Source organism: Caretta caretta, chromosome 6 (genome assembly GCF_965140235.1).
Source record: "Caretta caretta isolate rCarCar2 chromosome 6, rCarCar1.hap1, whole genome shotgun sequence".
In the NCBI taxonomy this organism is placed as follows: Eukaryota; Metazoa; Chordata; order Testudines; family Cheloniidae; genus Caretta; species Caretta caretta.
Window position 1 is genome coordinate 100,466,463 of NC_134211.1, and position 17,537 is coordinate 100,483,999.

The 17,537-nt window shown below is 40.6% G+C and overlaps 1 protein-coding gene across 7 annotated transcripts in view; it reads right to left on the reverse strand.

Moving 5' to 3' along the window:
- The window catches only part of TTC7B (tetratricopeptide repeat domain 7B), a 294,267-nt gene that overhangs the window by 174,935 nt on the left and 101,795 nt on the right, over positions 1–17,537 (reverse strand). For 5 of the 7 annotated variants that reach the window (XM_048852692.2, XM_048852696.2, XM_075129830.1 and 2 more), the window contains 2 exons: positions 16,098–16,176; positions 8,537–8,709 (listed from right to left, as the gene is read on the reverse strand). The exons of 1 other annotated variant lie outside the window; for it this stretch is intronic. In XM_048852692.2, coding sequence (XP_048708649.2) covers positions 8,537–8,709; positions 16,098–16,176 — 252 coding nt within the window. Of the gene's footprint in view, positions 1–8,536; positions 8,710–16,097; positions 16,177–17,537 lie in introns of those variants that run through there. One more of the 7 variants, XM_075129832.1, reaches the window with a different exon arrangement.

The window sequence follows — 17,537 nt, forward strand, 5'->3', positions numbered from 1 at the left end:
GCTTATTAAAACTATCTGTAACCCACTAAACCCTCATTTTGTCCTATAACTGATAAGGTGTTAACAGGCCACTCTACCTTGAATGGTCCCTTATAACATGTGCTAACTACTTATCCTAAGCAATCTGTTCCCCTTTGCATTTTGCTGTGACATTGGCAGTACCTTCCAGACCTGAGGAAGAGCTCTGTGTGGCTTGAAAGCTCGTCTCTCTCACCAACAGAAGTTGGTCCAATAAAGTATATCTCTCTCATCCACCTTGTCTCTATCATACTGTGACTAGGAAATTTTCACGGGTCTTTTATCAGATAATTGACATTATTTGCAAGTGGACAGTCAACTTAAAATGACCCAATTTTTCATATATGCTTTATTAGTTTCTTGAAGAGTTTGTGTGATTACCTCTTTTTTGATCAAAAATATCCTTTTAACAAGCTAAATTTCAGACTTCACTTCATGGATAATAAGTTGCAAGCAATCAGACTATTTTAATTGGTCTTCTACCACCAGGAGATGATGTTTAAAGATACTAGTACACACTAACCTTGTTAGAAGCTACTCATTTTTGATTTTGCTAGAACACAGCAAAACCTTTTTTACTCTGGGCTTGTCTACACTGGCAATTTACAGCGCTGCAACTTTCTCGCTCAGGGTGTGAAAAAACACCCCCGAGTGCAGCAAGTTGCAGCGCTGTAAAGCACCAATGTAGACAGTGCCCCAGCGCTGGGAGCCACACTCTCAGTGCTGGTAACTACACCTCTCGTGGAGGTGGGTCTTTTTTTAGAGTGCTGGGAGAGCGCTTCAGCGTTGCCGGTGTAGACTAGCCCTCCCTTGTAGTCTACATTGTCCACCTGACGTTATAGTCTAGTCATTTTCAGAATACAATAAGCTGCAAATTACATTTTCATGATATACTGCATCTATGTAGTGTGGAACTTAATACGTTATGGGAACAGCAGACCGCTTTCAGGACACACGCTGGAAAACCAAAGCTTGGTACCAGATTTAGATCTGGTTATGTTTTAGATCCTTTTAACTTGCAAAGTTAATAAATTATGTCTGAATATGAGGTAGAACACAAAACACTATCTTAAGTCTAGAACAAGCAGTTGGAGGTTGACTGTACTTCAAATGACTGTCTATATACACTCTGAAGTACCAGCAATAAGTCTGACATTTGTGAAAAAAACTGCACTTGCCACTCAGAACTTGAGGGCAGATCTGAGTCAGAGTCCATCTACAAATGGTCTGTCATAGAAGATAACTCTCAACCCTATGCTTAAAAAGGAGACAAATTATGGAAAACATTAATCCCCTAATGAATAAGTTTTAGCAGTGAAGAAGGGTACAGAGGCTCTTTCTAGGAAAGAATTGCATGGATCTAAGGAATCATCTGAATTATCACTTGGGAGAGTTAGTAAACCAGTGTCAAAGATATATTCTTAAAACTTCCTCACACAGAATATTAGGGAAAGATATTTAAAGTAGCAGAATTCACATTCTGTAGAAATGGTTACCCTTGTCTTCACATAGCTCCTACTTCTGCATTTCCTTTCAAGAATATACGCTATTCTTAATGCTTAATAAGCAAAGTTTATTGTGACTTACAAGGCACCAAACTGATTGGATTGTATCTCATTATAGGCTGTTCAAATGTGATCCCCAGATTCATAAAAAGACCATACATTACCAGCAGTCTCAAAATTTGAACCAATTTTAAAAAATGGAGAAAAATCAAGGTATAGCTCGAAAAAAATCTCACTGGTACAGGAAACTGCTCTAAGGCATTGACTGAATCAGCCTGCATCTTTTCCTAACCTCAAAAATTGGTTTTGGAGCACATACATATCAAAGTCAAAGAGTAACTAGAGTAATATTTTGCAGTTACACAGCACTGATAATCTCCAAAGAACATTACAATCATCAATTTATATATTAACCAATCCTCAGAATTCCCCAAGAAGCACGTTTCACCTTAATTTTTAAAATATGGAAACTGAGGTAGACACATTTAAAGGCCTAATTTTCAAGAATATATATAACTGATTTTGCAAAAGCGTGTGCAATTAATGCCTGAGCTGCAAATGCAATTACCATGGGTATTTGTATTTACAAATTACTAGTTATATGCATAACTAACCAACTGTGTAGTCATCTAATAATCTAATTTGCATGGGGAATTGAAATAACTGTGCTTGCAAACTAGGTATGCAACTATATTTCTGCAATTTTCTAAAATAAATAAATAAATAAATAAATAAATAAATCAGATTCCTAGTGACTTCTCCAAGACTATGGAGGGAATCAGTCAGACACATGATTATAAGAATTCAGGAATCTGACTTCTAGCCTTGCACTCAGACCTCACTGTTCTTTTAAAATAATGTGTTTTTGAAAGAGGAGCATTACCTATGTAATTCTGTAACAGACAAAGAAGTCTCTCTAAAGAAAGAAAGGACAAGTAGTCAGAGGATTTAACTTTGCACATAGAAATAAATAATGAGAATACAGGCATTCTAAAGAATTCACATATTATCCATCTGTATTAAGACTGGGAAAGCACTGACTGCTGTTTTGCAGTTGGTACTGTGACCTGACCACAATCTCCATTGTTATATATTTCTTCTAACATCCAAGGAATGCAGGGTAGGTCTAGCGTGACTTCAGAAAAAAAAAACCCTGGAAGGTGGATGAACTGATTAACATGGAAATCAGAGTATACATTATAGGCAGAAACTTGGAATGGGACCATAAATACTTTCTTTGGGAAAAAAAAAACTGTAAAGAGGGGGATTTACTATTAAACTCTCCAACTCTTTGGAAAGGGGTGATGGCCATCAAAATGGATGTCTTCATTGACAAGTGTAGCAAAGAACATTAGGCTAGTGGCTCAGAGAGAGGTTTCATTATACAAATGGGGACCAAATTCAAATCCCATATGGAAGAGAGGTCTCTAATCTGTGGAAAAAGGTTAACTAACCCCTTAATGGCAGCAAAGAGTCCTGTGGCACCTTATAGACTAACAGACGTATTGGAGCATAAGCTTTCGTGGGTGAATACCCGCTTCGTCGGATGCATCAAGTATTCACCCACGAAAGCTTAGGCTCCAATACATCTGTTAGTCTATAAGGTGCCACAGGACCCTTTGCCGCTTTTACAGATCCAGACTAACTTAAATCCCTCTGATATTTAACCCCTTAATGAATCTGGATGTTGTTGGATAGGCACTGAGAGTCCCCATAGAGAAGAATGGAAGATCGTAGTACCTGCTAAATAAGCTTTGACAGAATTTATAGAGAGATCTGATTTTTTGAAATCCAACAATCCAGAACAGTAGAGAGGGAGAAATGGACAGGTGAGACCTGTAGCTAGATATGCCAATGGTGAAATCTCTTTCACTACTGCACATAAATGTTCCTACTGGAAATCTTTCTGTAGTTTAATAGGACCTTGTCTACTTCTGTTGGGCAGGAAACTTCTACCCCCAAGAACTACTGAGGAGCGAAGCTCTGAGATGAGGAATGCTCAGGTTGGAATGGAGACTCATCTGAACTCCTGAGATAGCAGGTGGGGAAATGATCGGAAGTTACAACAGCAGGCAAGAGGCAAGGCAAACCACGTGAGGAAATTTGTCTCGGACAAGCTGGTGCAATTCTGTCTTGCTTGAACTTGTTCAACTCTGTCTTGCTTTAACTCTGTCTTGCTTGATCTTGTTCAATTTCTGGAATAGTAACAATCAGAACCATCCCTCGGGTATGGCAAATCGGGGCGACTGCCCTGGGCCCTGTGTGCTTGATCTTGTTCAATTTCTGGAATAGTAACAATCAGAACCATCCCTCGGGTATGGCAAATCGGGGCGACTGCCCTGGGCCCTGTGCTTTGGGGGGGCCCAGCATTTTGTGAGGAGGTGAGCAGGGAGGTAAGACGGGGGGCAGGCGGAGCGAGGCGCCCCCCTACCAACCTCCTGCTCCAGCCCGCCGATCAGCGCCGCACTCTCCCTCCCAGCACCTACCACCGATCAGCTGTTTCGCTGTGTCTGGAGGAACAGGGAGGGGAGAGGAGCGAAGGTGCAGCGGGCTTGGTGAGGGGGCAGAGAAGAAATAGGGTGGGGCCTTGGGGAAAGGGGTGGAGTGGGGCGGGGCCTGGGTGGAGCACACTCCGGCAGATAGAAACCCTGCACCCACCTAGGGACGACCCTGCTAACAATGTTGAGGGAGAGAAGGCCCCTTGAGCAGAAATTTTTGCCCTCTGTTGATAATGGTGCCAAAAAAGGTCTACTTCTAGAAACCCCAGGACAAGAGAATGAATCAGAGTATCCAGCTCTCACTTGTAATCTTGGGAGAAGTGCCTGCTTAATCATCAGCTATCGTGGTTTGAGTGCCTGGGATGTAAGAGGCTGAGATAAGGAATCTTACCCCCCACCTTGAAGATTTATGTAGAACATACAGACTACATTGTCTGTCATGACTTTGATGGATTGACCCCTGATTAAGTGAAGGAAGTGGATACAGGCATTCCTGACTTCTCCACATCAACCTCCTGGAAATAAGGGAAGGGACCCCAAAGGACCATTTGCCTTGAATGGTGTGTCCCCTGAGGTTTGCTCCCCATCCCAAAATGGAGGCTTCTGAAGTTCTAGTTATAGCAGTGGAAGAGAACTCCTTCACAAACTTTGTATGGGTTCTTCCACCAATTGAGTGAGTCTAGCTCCAAGCCAGGACCAGACACCAGTTTATCAAGACTGTGTGTGTTCAAAATGTAGCCTGTTCTGAGCTATCCCCGGAAGCAATGAAGCAATGAAGATGTAACCTGGCATGTGTTACAAAAGTGCAAGCTGCGATATGGCCTAACAGAGGCAATTTCTTGCACACGTCCAAGGACTTATATGAATCTTGGAAATAAGGTTTGTCAGTCCCATAAACCAGTGAGCTGGAAGCTAAATTCTGGACATGATGGCATGCAGACAAACACGTATACAGTCTCTCTGCTGAACTGGAGTCAAAAGGGACTTTTCACTATTGAGTTGTAGTCCCTACCCGTGGAACAGAGACACAGCTATCTTTACTGCGAAGGAGGGTGGCATGGAGGAACAGAGGTAAAATTGCTGGAGTAAATCAATGTTATACCTTCCAAAATCCATTTGTTGGCTACGATCTGCTCCCATGAAGGTCAAAAGCAGAAGAGACCATTTCCAAAGGGTAGGTAGAATGATGCAGATGAAGATACCGATAAAGGGGATCTTCTGCACCCTCAACTGAACCATCAAAATTGCTGTTTCAATGAGGAGGAGGGCTGGGTGGTAGTAGTGGATGTGGTAGGCAGCCTCTCTTTCTGATTTCTTGGTCTCTTTTTGCGTGGCTTGGCAGACTTATGGAAAACAGGAAACTGGGCGTGGAGGAATCTCTGAACCATCTGTGATCCACTAAATTTTCTTTTGTTCACGGATGTGTAGATCCCAAGAGACCTGAGTGCAGCCCTTAAATTCTTCAAAGTGTGCAAGGATTCATCTGTGGACTCATCGAAGTGCATAAATCTGTTGAAAAGAAGGTCTTCTACAATAAGTTGGATCCCCCTGGGAAATCCTTATAGTTGCAGACAAAATGCTTCACACATGATGATAGCAGTGGAAACAGAGCAGGCTGCAGTGTTGGCTGCATGTTGTCCTTGCTAGGAGCTGACCTTCCCCTGTGATGGCCTGAAATTTTTCCCGTGGTTTGAGAGGGAGATGTTCAATAAAAGCATTATATTTACTGTAGTTGGTGTAATTACACTTTGCCATCAGAGCTGGGCAATTCATAATCCTAAATCATAGCGTCACAGAGGAGTAGCTCTTACAACCAAAGAGGTCCAAGCACTTTTAGCCCTTATCGTAAGGTGTTGTCTGCCATGCTCGTTGATGGCTTCCGCAAACAAAGAATTAGGCGGAGGATGTGTAAATAAAAACTCATTGTTTTGCTGGGATGTAACACTTTTTGTCAGCTAGTCTGCATGTAATCAGTACTGTAGCAGGAGTCTGACAGATGTCTGGTGGATTCAAGCCTTGTTCACCAGCAAGGCCACTCAACCAAAAGTTGTCATGTGGAGAATGTCTAAAATCTTATGGTGAGCATCTTGGACCTCCTTCAGGGGATTTTGGAGTGAATTGTTAATCCATTTATTAAATTCTTGAAGCCATTTAAAATCCTCTGCATAAGGTGGTAAGGAAGGCAGCACAGCCTCATGAGGTGAAGGGGAGGAGATATTAGTTTGTGTTGTTACCTCCTTATCAGCTGTAACCTCCTGCTCCTCAAAAGATTCCCACTTGAGGAGGGAGAGATGGGGCGGAGACTGTGTCTTTCAGGATGATCCCCATGTGAATAGCTGGGAGCTCTCGAAACTTGCTGACTACAGGCAGCTCACGGGTTCCAGTATGGTCATAGAAGCAGTGGTGTCTAATGCTGATCATACCAGATCGGATGAGAGGGAACACAAGATTGCCTCACCTTAGGAACCTCACCTTTGGTGAAGGCATCAGGAGAGGTGTCTCTATGCTGGTAAGTAGTTGACCCCTGCTTTAATACCCAAAGGGATTTACTTATTATCCAAAACCCCCTGAGGGAGAACCCCTCAAGAAGGGAAGCCAGAGGAAAGGGGTATGTAACCAAATAAACCCAAGAAAATAAATGAAGGAATTATATAACTAAACTAAATAAAAAACTAAAGTAAACTAAATCAAAACTAAACTAGACCTAGACAGCCCAAAGGGCTGAAGGCTAACTACTGCTAAAAAGGGGCACACCAAATGCTCTGTGTCAGGATATAAGGTGGTTGAGAAGGTACAGACGGTGGCTCCCCCATACAAGTATAAGTATAGGGCACAAGGAGGTCTGGAATGCATGCACAGGCCGAACTTGAGCTGCTACCTAAAATCTCCAGTCAAAGGTGCCTGGGGCATGTGCACTCCTGAAGTAAAGTGGAGCACACATAGGGACGCTACTTGAAAAACTGTTACCTTTGAAGAGAAAAATTAAGTTCCAGAAAATAGTTATCCACATTCATTACATTATTAGCAGTGATCAGGACAGAATGAGGAATCAGGAATGAGACATGAGGAAGTGGAAATAATGTTCTTCAAGCAGTGAAGGTGGGGGTTTTTTGGGATGGGGAGGGGGAGAAATCAAAGCTAAACGCAAATCAGCACAGAGAGCCATGTAATACCATACCACTTGCTTGACTACGTGGAAGAAAAGCAAACTCATCAACGAGCTGACATGGCAGAGAAATGCCAGGGTTGGCTTAAGAGGATTAAGAGGCAGCTGCCTTGGGAAATATACTCCCTGTGCAAAGTGCTATAAATGTTTTTCAAATCTGTCACTGAGACATAATGAATCTCCCTATTGCTTTCTCTATCATTGCTTTCTCTAGTGCGAGAGAATATAGAAGTCTACAAACAGCGCACAAATTGTACAGCTTTAATACCTAAAGGGATTTACTCGTTATCTGGTTTGCAGGACAAAACACACAATCCTGCCTCCACATCTTCAATTTTTTTTCTAAAAAGGAGCAAATAGCAATTTTGTAGTTTCAAATCATCCGGAGAGAAATCCTGCCTTTCCCAAGGGAGCTGCTCAAACTACGGATGTCAAGAGCAGTGGAGTGGTACATGACAAGATAGCTCAAGGTGGGGGGAAGACACACTGCCAGGCTCACTGTAATCACCTATGTACCCCAGCTAATGTGTGCTACTGATCACAGCATGTGTACTAGTTAAACTGAACCTCCACTTCTCTGATAAATGATGTTGTAAGCATCTGTAGTTCTAGAACCAGGAACCATGGAGGTTCTTGGCCATTGTCACTTCTGTATCGCCATCAGAGCTCAGGCCAGGCTGCTGTTGGTGGACCATGTGAAGCTAGACACTGCAGGAAGTATCGCCCAGTGGGGCTTGAGTGGCATCTCACCCATGTAGTACACAGATTGGCCCATCCTGGTATATAAACCAAGAATCCATTACCCACTGCAGTCGGAGCAATGATACAGACCACATGCATGCTTCCACTCCAGACCTTGCCTTACTGTGAACCTCCAACTCAGGTACTCACCTCCTGTCTGTAACCTGGAGCCTGACCCTGCCTTATTGGTATCCAGACCTGGCTCAACCCTGTCACCACTACTTCCCTTCTGCTTGCAACTGAGTGTCTGACCCTGACTTGCTGGTGTCCTGATTTGGCTCAATCCCAACTTCACTACCCATCACCTGACCACAACTTGGTAATTGATCAGTGCACACTCGCTGCCCATGGCCCAGCCCTGACAGATATGCTGGCTAGCTGGGTAGTCAGGCTCCCTTCCTGTAGTGGGCTCTGCAGCATTAGGAAAAGGTTCTACTCTTCTGCTTTCTGAGAAAACGGAATCCCCTACCTTTCTCCCAACAGTATAAGATAGGACTGTGCCCTTATTGAAATGCCTCTTTCTTCGTGAATAATATAATTAAGATATTTAATGAATAGAACAATGATAATTAGAAAACCAGTAGTGATATGAAGAACTCATTCCATACTTTTCTCCAGTGTACACTCGGGGTCTTCTGCTAAGTGCATAATTTTTAGTATTTGAGCCTTTCCGGAGTGGATCATCAAGAGGTGACTGGTGAGGAGGGTCTTCCAGTGGATTCCAGTAACTCTGTTCAGACATACCTCGTAACAAAATTTCTGCTAACTGCCTGGCTATTGTCTGTGAAAGAAAAACAGAAAAATATTTTCTCCTAGAAATGCTGAACAGGAAGTCTTCAAAAAACTGGGATTTTGTCAAATGAGGACTAAGTAATGTTCAATATGATTTTGCTCAAAAAGGTTTCTATTCTCAGACTATTCATTATAGAGAATTCCCATCTTCCTTTATTTTTTTTGCTTCATGCAAAAAATGAACAAACAAGATGACCTGACCACCACATATTTTTCCATTGGCCTGAAAAAACTCAGAATGCCCTGCACACCAGGAATGAAAGGCACATTGTCCAGTTTGCTTCTGTACAAGACTACAACAAAAAGCTTTCAAAACTGTTTGACAGAACTTTAATGGGTAAATCCCAGATATTTGAAGAAACCTATCAAAATACGCTAATATACCTAAAAATCAGTTAAATTCAGGTGTGTTTTCTATTATTCTACATTACAGACATTACTGCCAAGAAGGTTTAATTTGAATCCTTAACTTCATCAATTCAAACCCAGTAAAAATGCAATTTTCTATTACATGTTTTGGTTCACAGGACCTGAAATTTTAGTTCCTTTTCATAATATGTGATACAGGAGGGCCAGGGAGAGTGGTAGAGGGGAAATATAAGCCCTAGACTAATTAAGGCGTGGCTGCCTGTAGACTAGGGAGGGTTGAGACAGGTTAATTGGAGTACCTGTAGTCAATTAAGGCCCTGTTAGGAACCTAATAAAACCCCCTGCTTCAGGCAGTCAGAGAGGAGGAGGAAGGTGGAGCTTGGAGGAGTGTTGTAAAATTTGAAAGACCAGAGAACCAAAGTAAGGGAGACCCTGCTGCAGCAGGGGAGGGAGACTCCCTCCCCCAGTGTCTAAGAACCAAACGTACCCCACCCAAGGGAGAAGAAGGTCAGGACCCGCAGGGGTTGAGAGGGGTTGGGGCTCAGAGTGAGGAACAAACCCAGGCCCTTCCCCCGCTTCCCTCCTCTACCACCTTCCCGAGCCACTAGCAGGGACCACAGCGCCCCAAGAGCAGGGGCGAGAGGTGGCATCTTAGCCCCCCACCAAGAAAAGCACAGCACCCACAATACTAACATCGGCCATCTTGTCACAAATATCAATAATTTTGCCATCAAGCTGTGCACATAGGAACAAGTGGTTACACGGATTAGCTATCACCATTGCCCTCATCTTTCTGTTCTCTATGTCCTCTTCTACAAACATGTATGCACAAAGTAGTTTTACATATGCAAGTAATTCCATTAAACTCCATTTGATTATTAATATGTATAAGTGTATGAGTATGAGGGTCTTAGACTAAATTTTTTGTGATGGGACAATATCTCCCTATGTGCTGAAACGGTGCCTGCCACAATGCAGCCTCAACCCTGATTGGGCCCTCTCATTGCTCTGACAATACAAATAGTAGCTGTGACAGATATCACATGCAATATCTTTGGGGACCACTGCATTAAACTTATGAATGGTTTACGTATGATTCTATTCTGCTCTGTGGGGGACAGTTATTACAGCTCCTACAGGAACTAAAAATATTAGGGGGCAATTACCTCGGGATAGTAAACAACTAAGCACCACCTGTTGGGGTGGTTTCGTATATGGTTCAGGCTGGGTTTTCTAAGACCAAGAGACAAAAATAGAATTTAGGATATATAAAGCCCGAGTTTAAACTGACTGGGGGCTTCATTTAGAGTAAGAAAATGGACAAAACTGTCCAAGGGAGACCCCAACCCTTAGTGAAGAGATGTTGGCCTACCAGACTCCCCATGTGGAAGATGAACAGTTTCTGGTACATTCAGTAGAGTGAAAGAACTTGTATTGTTTAAGTATTTCCTCTGTGATGCTTTATCCTAAGAATAAATAGCACACTGCTCCTTCTCAGCAGAGTCTAACTTATAACCTCTGCAATATACTGCTCAGAGCCCTTGGAGAGAAAGCACAGCTTCAGTGCTGGCCTTCAGGCAGAATGATTTCCTGGGGATATCACAGTGTAAGGCAAGGGGCGGTGCAGCCTTATAACCCCTGGTCAGGAGGGAGAGAGTGTCTCCACCCAGAAGTAATGGCTGGGGTCCTGAAACCTTGAGTGCCCTTGAAGGTCCTTGGAGTGGGAATGCAGTATAGTTACCCCTGAATTGTGACAGCAGCACTAACAACAAACACTGCCAGCTTTGAATCAGATGTTTATCTTGATTGCCCTCCTCCCCCGCCCCAGAAATCCTAAACAGTATAACAGAGCTTAACTTCCGTAAAAGAAGGAATCTGACAGTATATTATGATCACCATGCAAGGAAATTAATTCCTGTATTCTTCCCCAAATAAAATCTCAGTGGGCTTTTAATATCCATAAAAATATAACTCAAATTGCATCACCACCACAATATGCAGACTAAAGATTTTTAATCCCTTTGTTATTTTTCAAGAGCTCAACAAAATGGCCTTTGTTGAATTCTTGCTGCAATAGCTTTCATTGTGTTATATATATTTTACTTCAAAAAGAGAACTAATTTATTCCCCTAGTAATTTCTATGTAGACTGAAAATAAAACATTTGAAGAATAAATTTGTTTTAAAAAAACCCCAAACTACATATTCTCATTTGTCTTCCTGCATACCACAAAACTATTAAAAATTGTTAAAAATTCTGTTCTCCCTGATCATTGAAGAAACTCACAAATAAAATATTAACATGAAAAATCTACCTCCAAACAAGTTCAAGTGAACATCAGTGAAATAGTTCATAAGAGACAGAGAACATAAAAGGTTTATTTTTTGGCCAAAATGTTCTGGGTACTGTACATCTCTATTTCTCCAGCTTAAAATAAAGAACATAAGAATGGCCACACTGGGTCAGACCAAAGGTCCATCCAGGCCAGTATTCTGTCTGCCGACAGTTTCCAATGCCAGCTGCCCCAGAGGGAGTGAACCTAACAGGTAATGATCAAGTGATCTCTCTCCTGCCATCCATCTCCACCCTCTGACAAATAGAGGCTAGGGACACCATTCCTTACACATCCTGGCTAATAACCATTAATGGACTTAACCTCCATGAATTTATCTAGTTCTCTTTTAAACTCTGTTATAGTCCTAGCCTTCAAAACCTCCTCAGGCAAGGAGTTCCACAGGTTGACTGCACTGTGTGAAGAAGAACTTGCTTTTATTTGTTTTAAACCTGCTGCCCATTAATTTTATTTGGTGACCCCTAGTTCTTATATTATGGGAACAAGTAAATAACTTTTCCTTATTCACTTTCTCCACACTACTCATGATTTTATATACCTCTATCATATCCCCCCTTAGTCTCCTCTTTTCCAAGCTGAAAAGTCCTAGCCTCTTTAATCTCTCCTCATATGGGACCCATTCCAAACCCCTAATCATTTTAGTTGCCTTTCTCTGAACCTTTTCTAATACCAGTATATCTTTTTTGAGATGAGGAGACCACATCTGTACACAGTATTCAAGATGTGGGCGTACCATGGATTTATATAAGTGCAATAAGATATTCTCTCTCTTATTCTCTACCCCTTTTTTAATTATTCCTAACATCCTGTTCGCTTTTTTGACTGCTGCTGTGCACTGCATGGATGTTTTCAGAGAACTATCCACGATGACTCCAAGATCTCTTTTCTGATTAGTTGTAGCTAAATTAGGCCCCATCATATTGTATGTCTAGTCGGGGTTATTTTTTCCAATGTGCATTACTTTGAAATTTATCCACATTAAATTTCATTTGCCATTTTGTTGCCCAATCACTTAGTTTTGTGAGATCTTTTTGACGTTCTTCACAGTCTTCTTTGGTCTTAATTATCTTGAGCAGTTTAGTTTCGTCTGCAAACTTTGCCACCTCACTGTTTACCTTTTCTCCAGATCATTTATGAATAAGTTGAATAGGATTGGTCCTAGGACTGACCCTTGGGAAACATCACTAGTTACCCCTCTGCATTCTGAAAATTTACCTTTTATTCCTACCCTTTGTTCCCTGTCTTTTAACCAGTTCTCAATTCATGAAAGGATCTTCCCTCTTATCCCATGAAAACTTAATTTACATAAGAGCCTTTGGTGAGGGACCTTGTCACAGGCTTTCTGGAAATCTAAGTATACTATGTCCACTGGATCCCCCTTGTCCACATATTTGTTGACCCCCTCAAAGAACTATAATAGATTAGTAAGACATGATTTCCCTTTACAGAAACCATGTTGACTTTTGCGCAACAATTTATGTTCTTCTGTGTGTCTGACAATTTTATTCTTTACTATTGTTTCAACTAATTAGCCCGGTACTAACATCAGACTTACCAGCCTGTAATTGCCGGGATCACCTCTAGAGCCCTTTTTAAATATTGGTGTTACATTAGCTATCTTCCAGTCATTGGATACAGAAGCTGATTTAAAGGACAGGTTACGAACATAGTTAATAGTTCTGCAATTTCACATTTGAGTTCTTTAAAACTCTTGGGTGAATGCCATCTGGTCCCGGTGACTTGTTACTGTTAAGTTTATCAATTAATTCCAAAACCTCATCTAACGACACTTCAATCTGTGACAATTCCTCAGATTTGTCACTTACAAAGGACGGCTCAGTTTGGGAATCTCCCTGACATCCTCAGCCGTGAAAACTGAAGCAAAGAATTAATTTAGTTTCTCCACAATAACTTTATTGTCTTTAAGTGCTCCTTTTGTATCGCGATCGTCCAGGGGCCCCACTGGTTGTTTAGCAGGCTTCCTGCTTCTGATGTACTTAAAAAACATTTTGTTATTACCTTTTGAGTTTTTGGCTAGCTGTTCTTCAAACTCCTTTTTGGCTTTTCTTATTACATTTTTACACTTAATTTGGCAGTGTTTATGCTCCTTTCTATTTACCTCACTAGGATTTGACATCCACTTTTTAAAAGATGCCTTTTTATCTCTCACTGTTTCTTTTACATGGTTGTTAAGTCATGGTGGCTCTTTTTTAGTTCTTTTTCTGTGTTTTTTAATTTGGGGTATACATTTAAATTGGGCCTCTATTATGGTGTCTTTGAGAAGTGTCCATGCAGCTTGCATGGATTTCACTCTAGTCACTGTACCTTTTAATTTCTGTTTAACTAACCTTCTCATTTTTGCACAGTTCCCCTTTCTGAAATTAAATGCCACAGTGTTGGGCTGCTGAGGTGTTCTTCCCACCATAGGAATGTTAACTGTTATTATATTATGGTCACTATTTCCAAGCGGTGCCGTTACAGTTACCTCTTGGATCAGATCCTGCGCTCCACTCAGGACTAAATCGAGAATTGCCTCTCCCCTTGTGGGTTCCTGTACCAGCTGCTCCAAGGAGCAGTTATTTAAGGTAATGAGAAATTTTGTCTCTGCATTTTGTCCTGAGGTGACATGTATCCAGTCCATATGGGGATAACTGAAATCTGCCACTATTATTGAGTTCTTTATTTTGGTAGCCTCTCTAATCTCTCTTAGCATTTCATAGTCACTATCACTGTCCTGGTCAGGTGGTCGACAATAGATCCCTACTGTTATATTCTTATTAGAGTATGGAATTACTATCCATAGAGATTTTAGGGAACATGTGGATTCATTTAAGATTTTTACTTCATTTGATTCTACATTTTCTTTCACATACAGTGCCACACCCTCCTCCCCCACCCTCGCACGACTTGTTCTGTCCTTCTGATATATTTTGTACCCCAGAAGGATTGTCTTAGATTGTCAAAAAGACTGTCTTAGATCCAAAACTATCAGCTTAATCCCTTTCTAAATGCTTTATACATATGTGTATTAGCTACATATGACCCTGGATGACAGTGTTGAAAAATTCTGAATTTTGGAGTCTTAGAAGTGGTAAAGTGGACTGCTATAGAAATGGGACAACCTCACCATCTGTACAAGAGTTGTCAGCATTTCTTAGCAACAGATGGTTAGCAACTGAGCCAGAAGTGTCACTGTATGAGTGACATCTTTCATTTTTTGATCCTTGTAATGTAAGAAACCTACCTTCCATTTCTTATTGTTCTATTTACACTTTGTACATGGAATATTACTGGCCTCCTTTAAATGTCTAATATTTCACCATTTATGAAAAATGTGGTTTTTGAGATCTCATTAAAAAAAGCTAACTGATTTTCTAATGGTGTTTTGGAAGTTTTGGAGAGACTATACTAGAACTCTTGTCTAGTACGTCTGTAAAAATGGATTAGAATAACAAAAGACAAAATTGCGAAGAGTCCTATGGCACCTTATAGACGAACAGACGTATTGGAGCATAAGCTTTCATGGGTGAATACCCACTTCGTCAGATGCATGTAGTGGAAATTTCCAGAGGCAGGTATAAATATGCAAGCAAGAATCAGGCTAGGGATAATAAGGTTAGTTCAATCAGGGAGGATGAGACCCTCTTCTAGCAGTTGAGGTGGTGGACGTGCAGGTGAATGAACCGGTGATGGTGTGGCTGATCTGGTTAGGTCCTGTGATGGTGTCGCTGGTACAACCGCATTTGCTCCAACCCCTCAGACAGAGACCAACACCTACAAGATCTTCACCAAGCATTCTCAAACTACAATACCCACATGAGAAATAAGGAAACAGATCAACAGAGCCAGATGTGTACCCAGAAGCCTCCTGCTGCAAGACAAGCCCAAGAAAGAAACCAACAGAACTCCACTGGCCATCACATACAGTCCTCAGCCTCTGGAAATTTCCACTACATGCGTCCGACGAAGTGGGTATTCACCCACAAAAGCTTATGCTCCAATACGTCTGTTAGTCTATAAGGTGCCACAGGACTCTTTGCCGCTTTTACAGATCCAGACTAACATGGCTACCCCTCTGATAAAAGACAAAATGCACTGTAACGAGTGTTGCATATCCCTTACTCTTATCTGAAAACTTTTGATTTATATTTGTTAACACTTGTTTAGTGAATGCTTACTTGATATGGATATGGATATGAACCTCCTTTATGGGTTCTCTTTTTTGAAGAAGTTTTATGGGAGAGAAGAGGTAATTTACATGACAATGGAACTCAAAGTCAGTATTCTGGAAAAACAAAAACAAACAGTGCAGAACCCTAAGAGCGATGAAACAATGCCTCTGCAGAACTGAAATACAGTAAAGTTCATTAGACATTTATCATGGTTCCAAGCCTAATTCATTTTACACAACAACTAGATAAAGAAGGAGAGAAGGGAAGTCAGATGAATGGAGAGAAGGGAAGAAAGACGGCTGATCAAACAGTCTCTTCTGTTTTTACTAATTATTTTAATCCCAAATTTTGCAAAATTGTATAGGTTTTAGTAACGAATAAACTACAGTGCTGTAATCTGATTTGTTTGCCTCTGTAATAAATGTATGTTTATCATTTATACATTTAGATTTTAAGCAGTCAATGTAAGTTTGTAAAACTCACCATTCGTAGATTTTGTGTAGTTCTTGTTTCAACAGCTCTTAGAATCTCTCTAAATCTACCAACTCCTCTTGTCAAGTTCCTGTACACACACACACACACAGAGAATTTGACAGTATTCCCATCCCAGTGCTTAGCAGTATTTTATACACAGTTTTTTAGTTGTTAGTCAAATCCATACAAGCAATTTTTTTCCTGCTGTAATATCTCATTCATTATCTAAAAAAAAATTTCATTTGGCAGGTAGCCCTGTCACTGTGGGTCACAGCAAAGAACCAAATAATAAAACATAACTTTGCAAAAATAATAGGTAGCTCAAGAGAGTAAGAAAACTAAGGATATTGTATGATAGAAGGGATATAAGAGGAAAAACTGATTTAAATCATTATTTAAAAGCAAAACTGATATACTACACAAATCTTCAAACACTAATACTTGGAAAAATCAATTTAATTTCAGTAGCTTCTCTTCCTTTGTTTAACCCACATAATAGTAAAATTTTCCAACTCCTTTTATTTACAAAAAATATTTCTAGAGAATTTAGACATAGGAGACCAAGCTGTATGGTTAGAGCAGAAGACTGGGAGGCAGGAAATCAGAGTTCCATTTTTGACTTTGCAAATGACTTCCTATGTGACCTTGTACAACTCATTTAATTTCTTTGTGTCTCAACTTCTTCACTTAATACTTAAATCATTTTTGACAAGAGACGTGACAACATGAGATGAAAAGCACTATGTACATGCAGAGTAGCAGTATTCTCAATCCAAACTTTTCCCCAAAACAGTCTGGAAATACAATATTCTGCACCCATGCCAACTAACTTGTAAATGTTTCTCTTCTCTCATCATTTGGACAGTTCTCTCTGCTATTTTCCCAGTTTTCAATATATTAAGATTTTTTTATGATATTAACAACCCATTTATTACACCACAGCTTGACTTCCAAATGAGCTGGTGAAAGACTGGGTCAGCATTTACTGACTCAGCCAGCTGAGTTCTGCAGTCTCAAGCATATATTATACTAAAATCGTTTTGTTATTTGCTCTGACTAAGTTTCAGATCAGATAATGGATACTCAATGAAAAAAGTGCTTTGCATTAACTCAGAGCTGTGGTCATCTCATATGGAATTGCATGTTAAACCAATATGACAGTGTGTAAATCATATAACGGAACTTTAAAGGAAAAACAGATAATTATGCATCACCTGCATTGTTTATCGATGAAGACATCATACACATGTTTCACAAGCATTTATTACAATCACAACAAAAGTTTTGCAATATTACATATGAGTACATAAAATTAGAGTGTTTAAATGTATTTGGGATAGTAAATACAAGCCCATCATCATAATGAGAACAATTTTCTTTAGATATATTGAAATCTGAAATTTACTTTGTGCAAAGCAGTCCCCATTTTAACTGCACAGTGACTGGAGT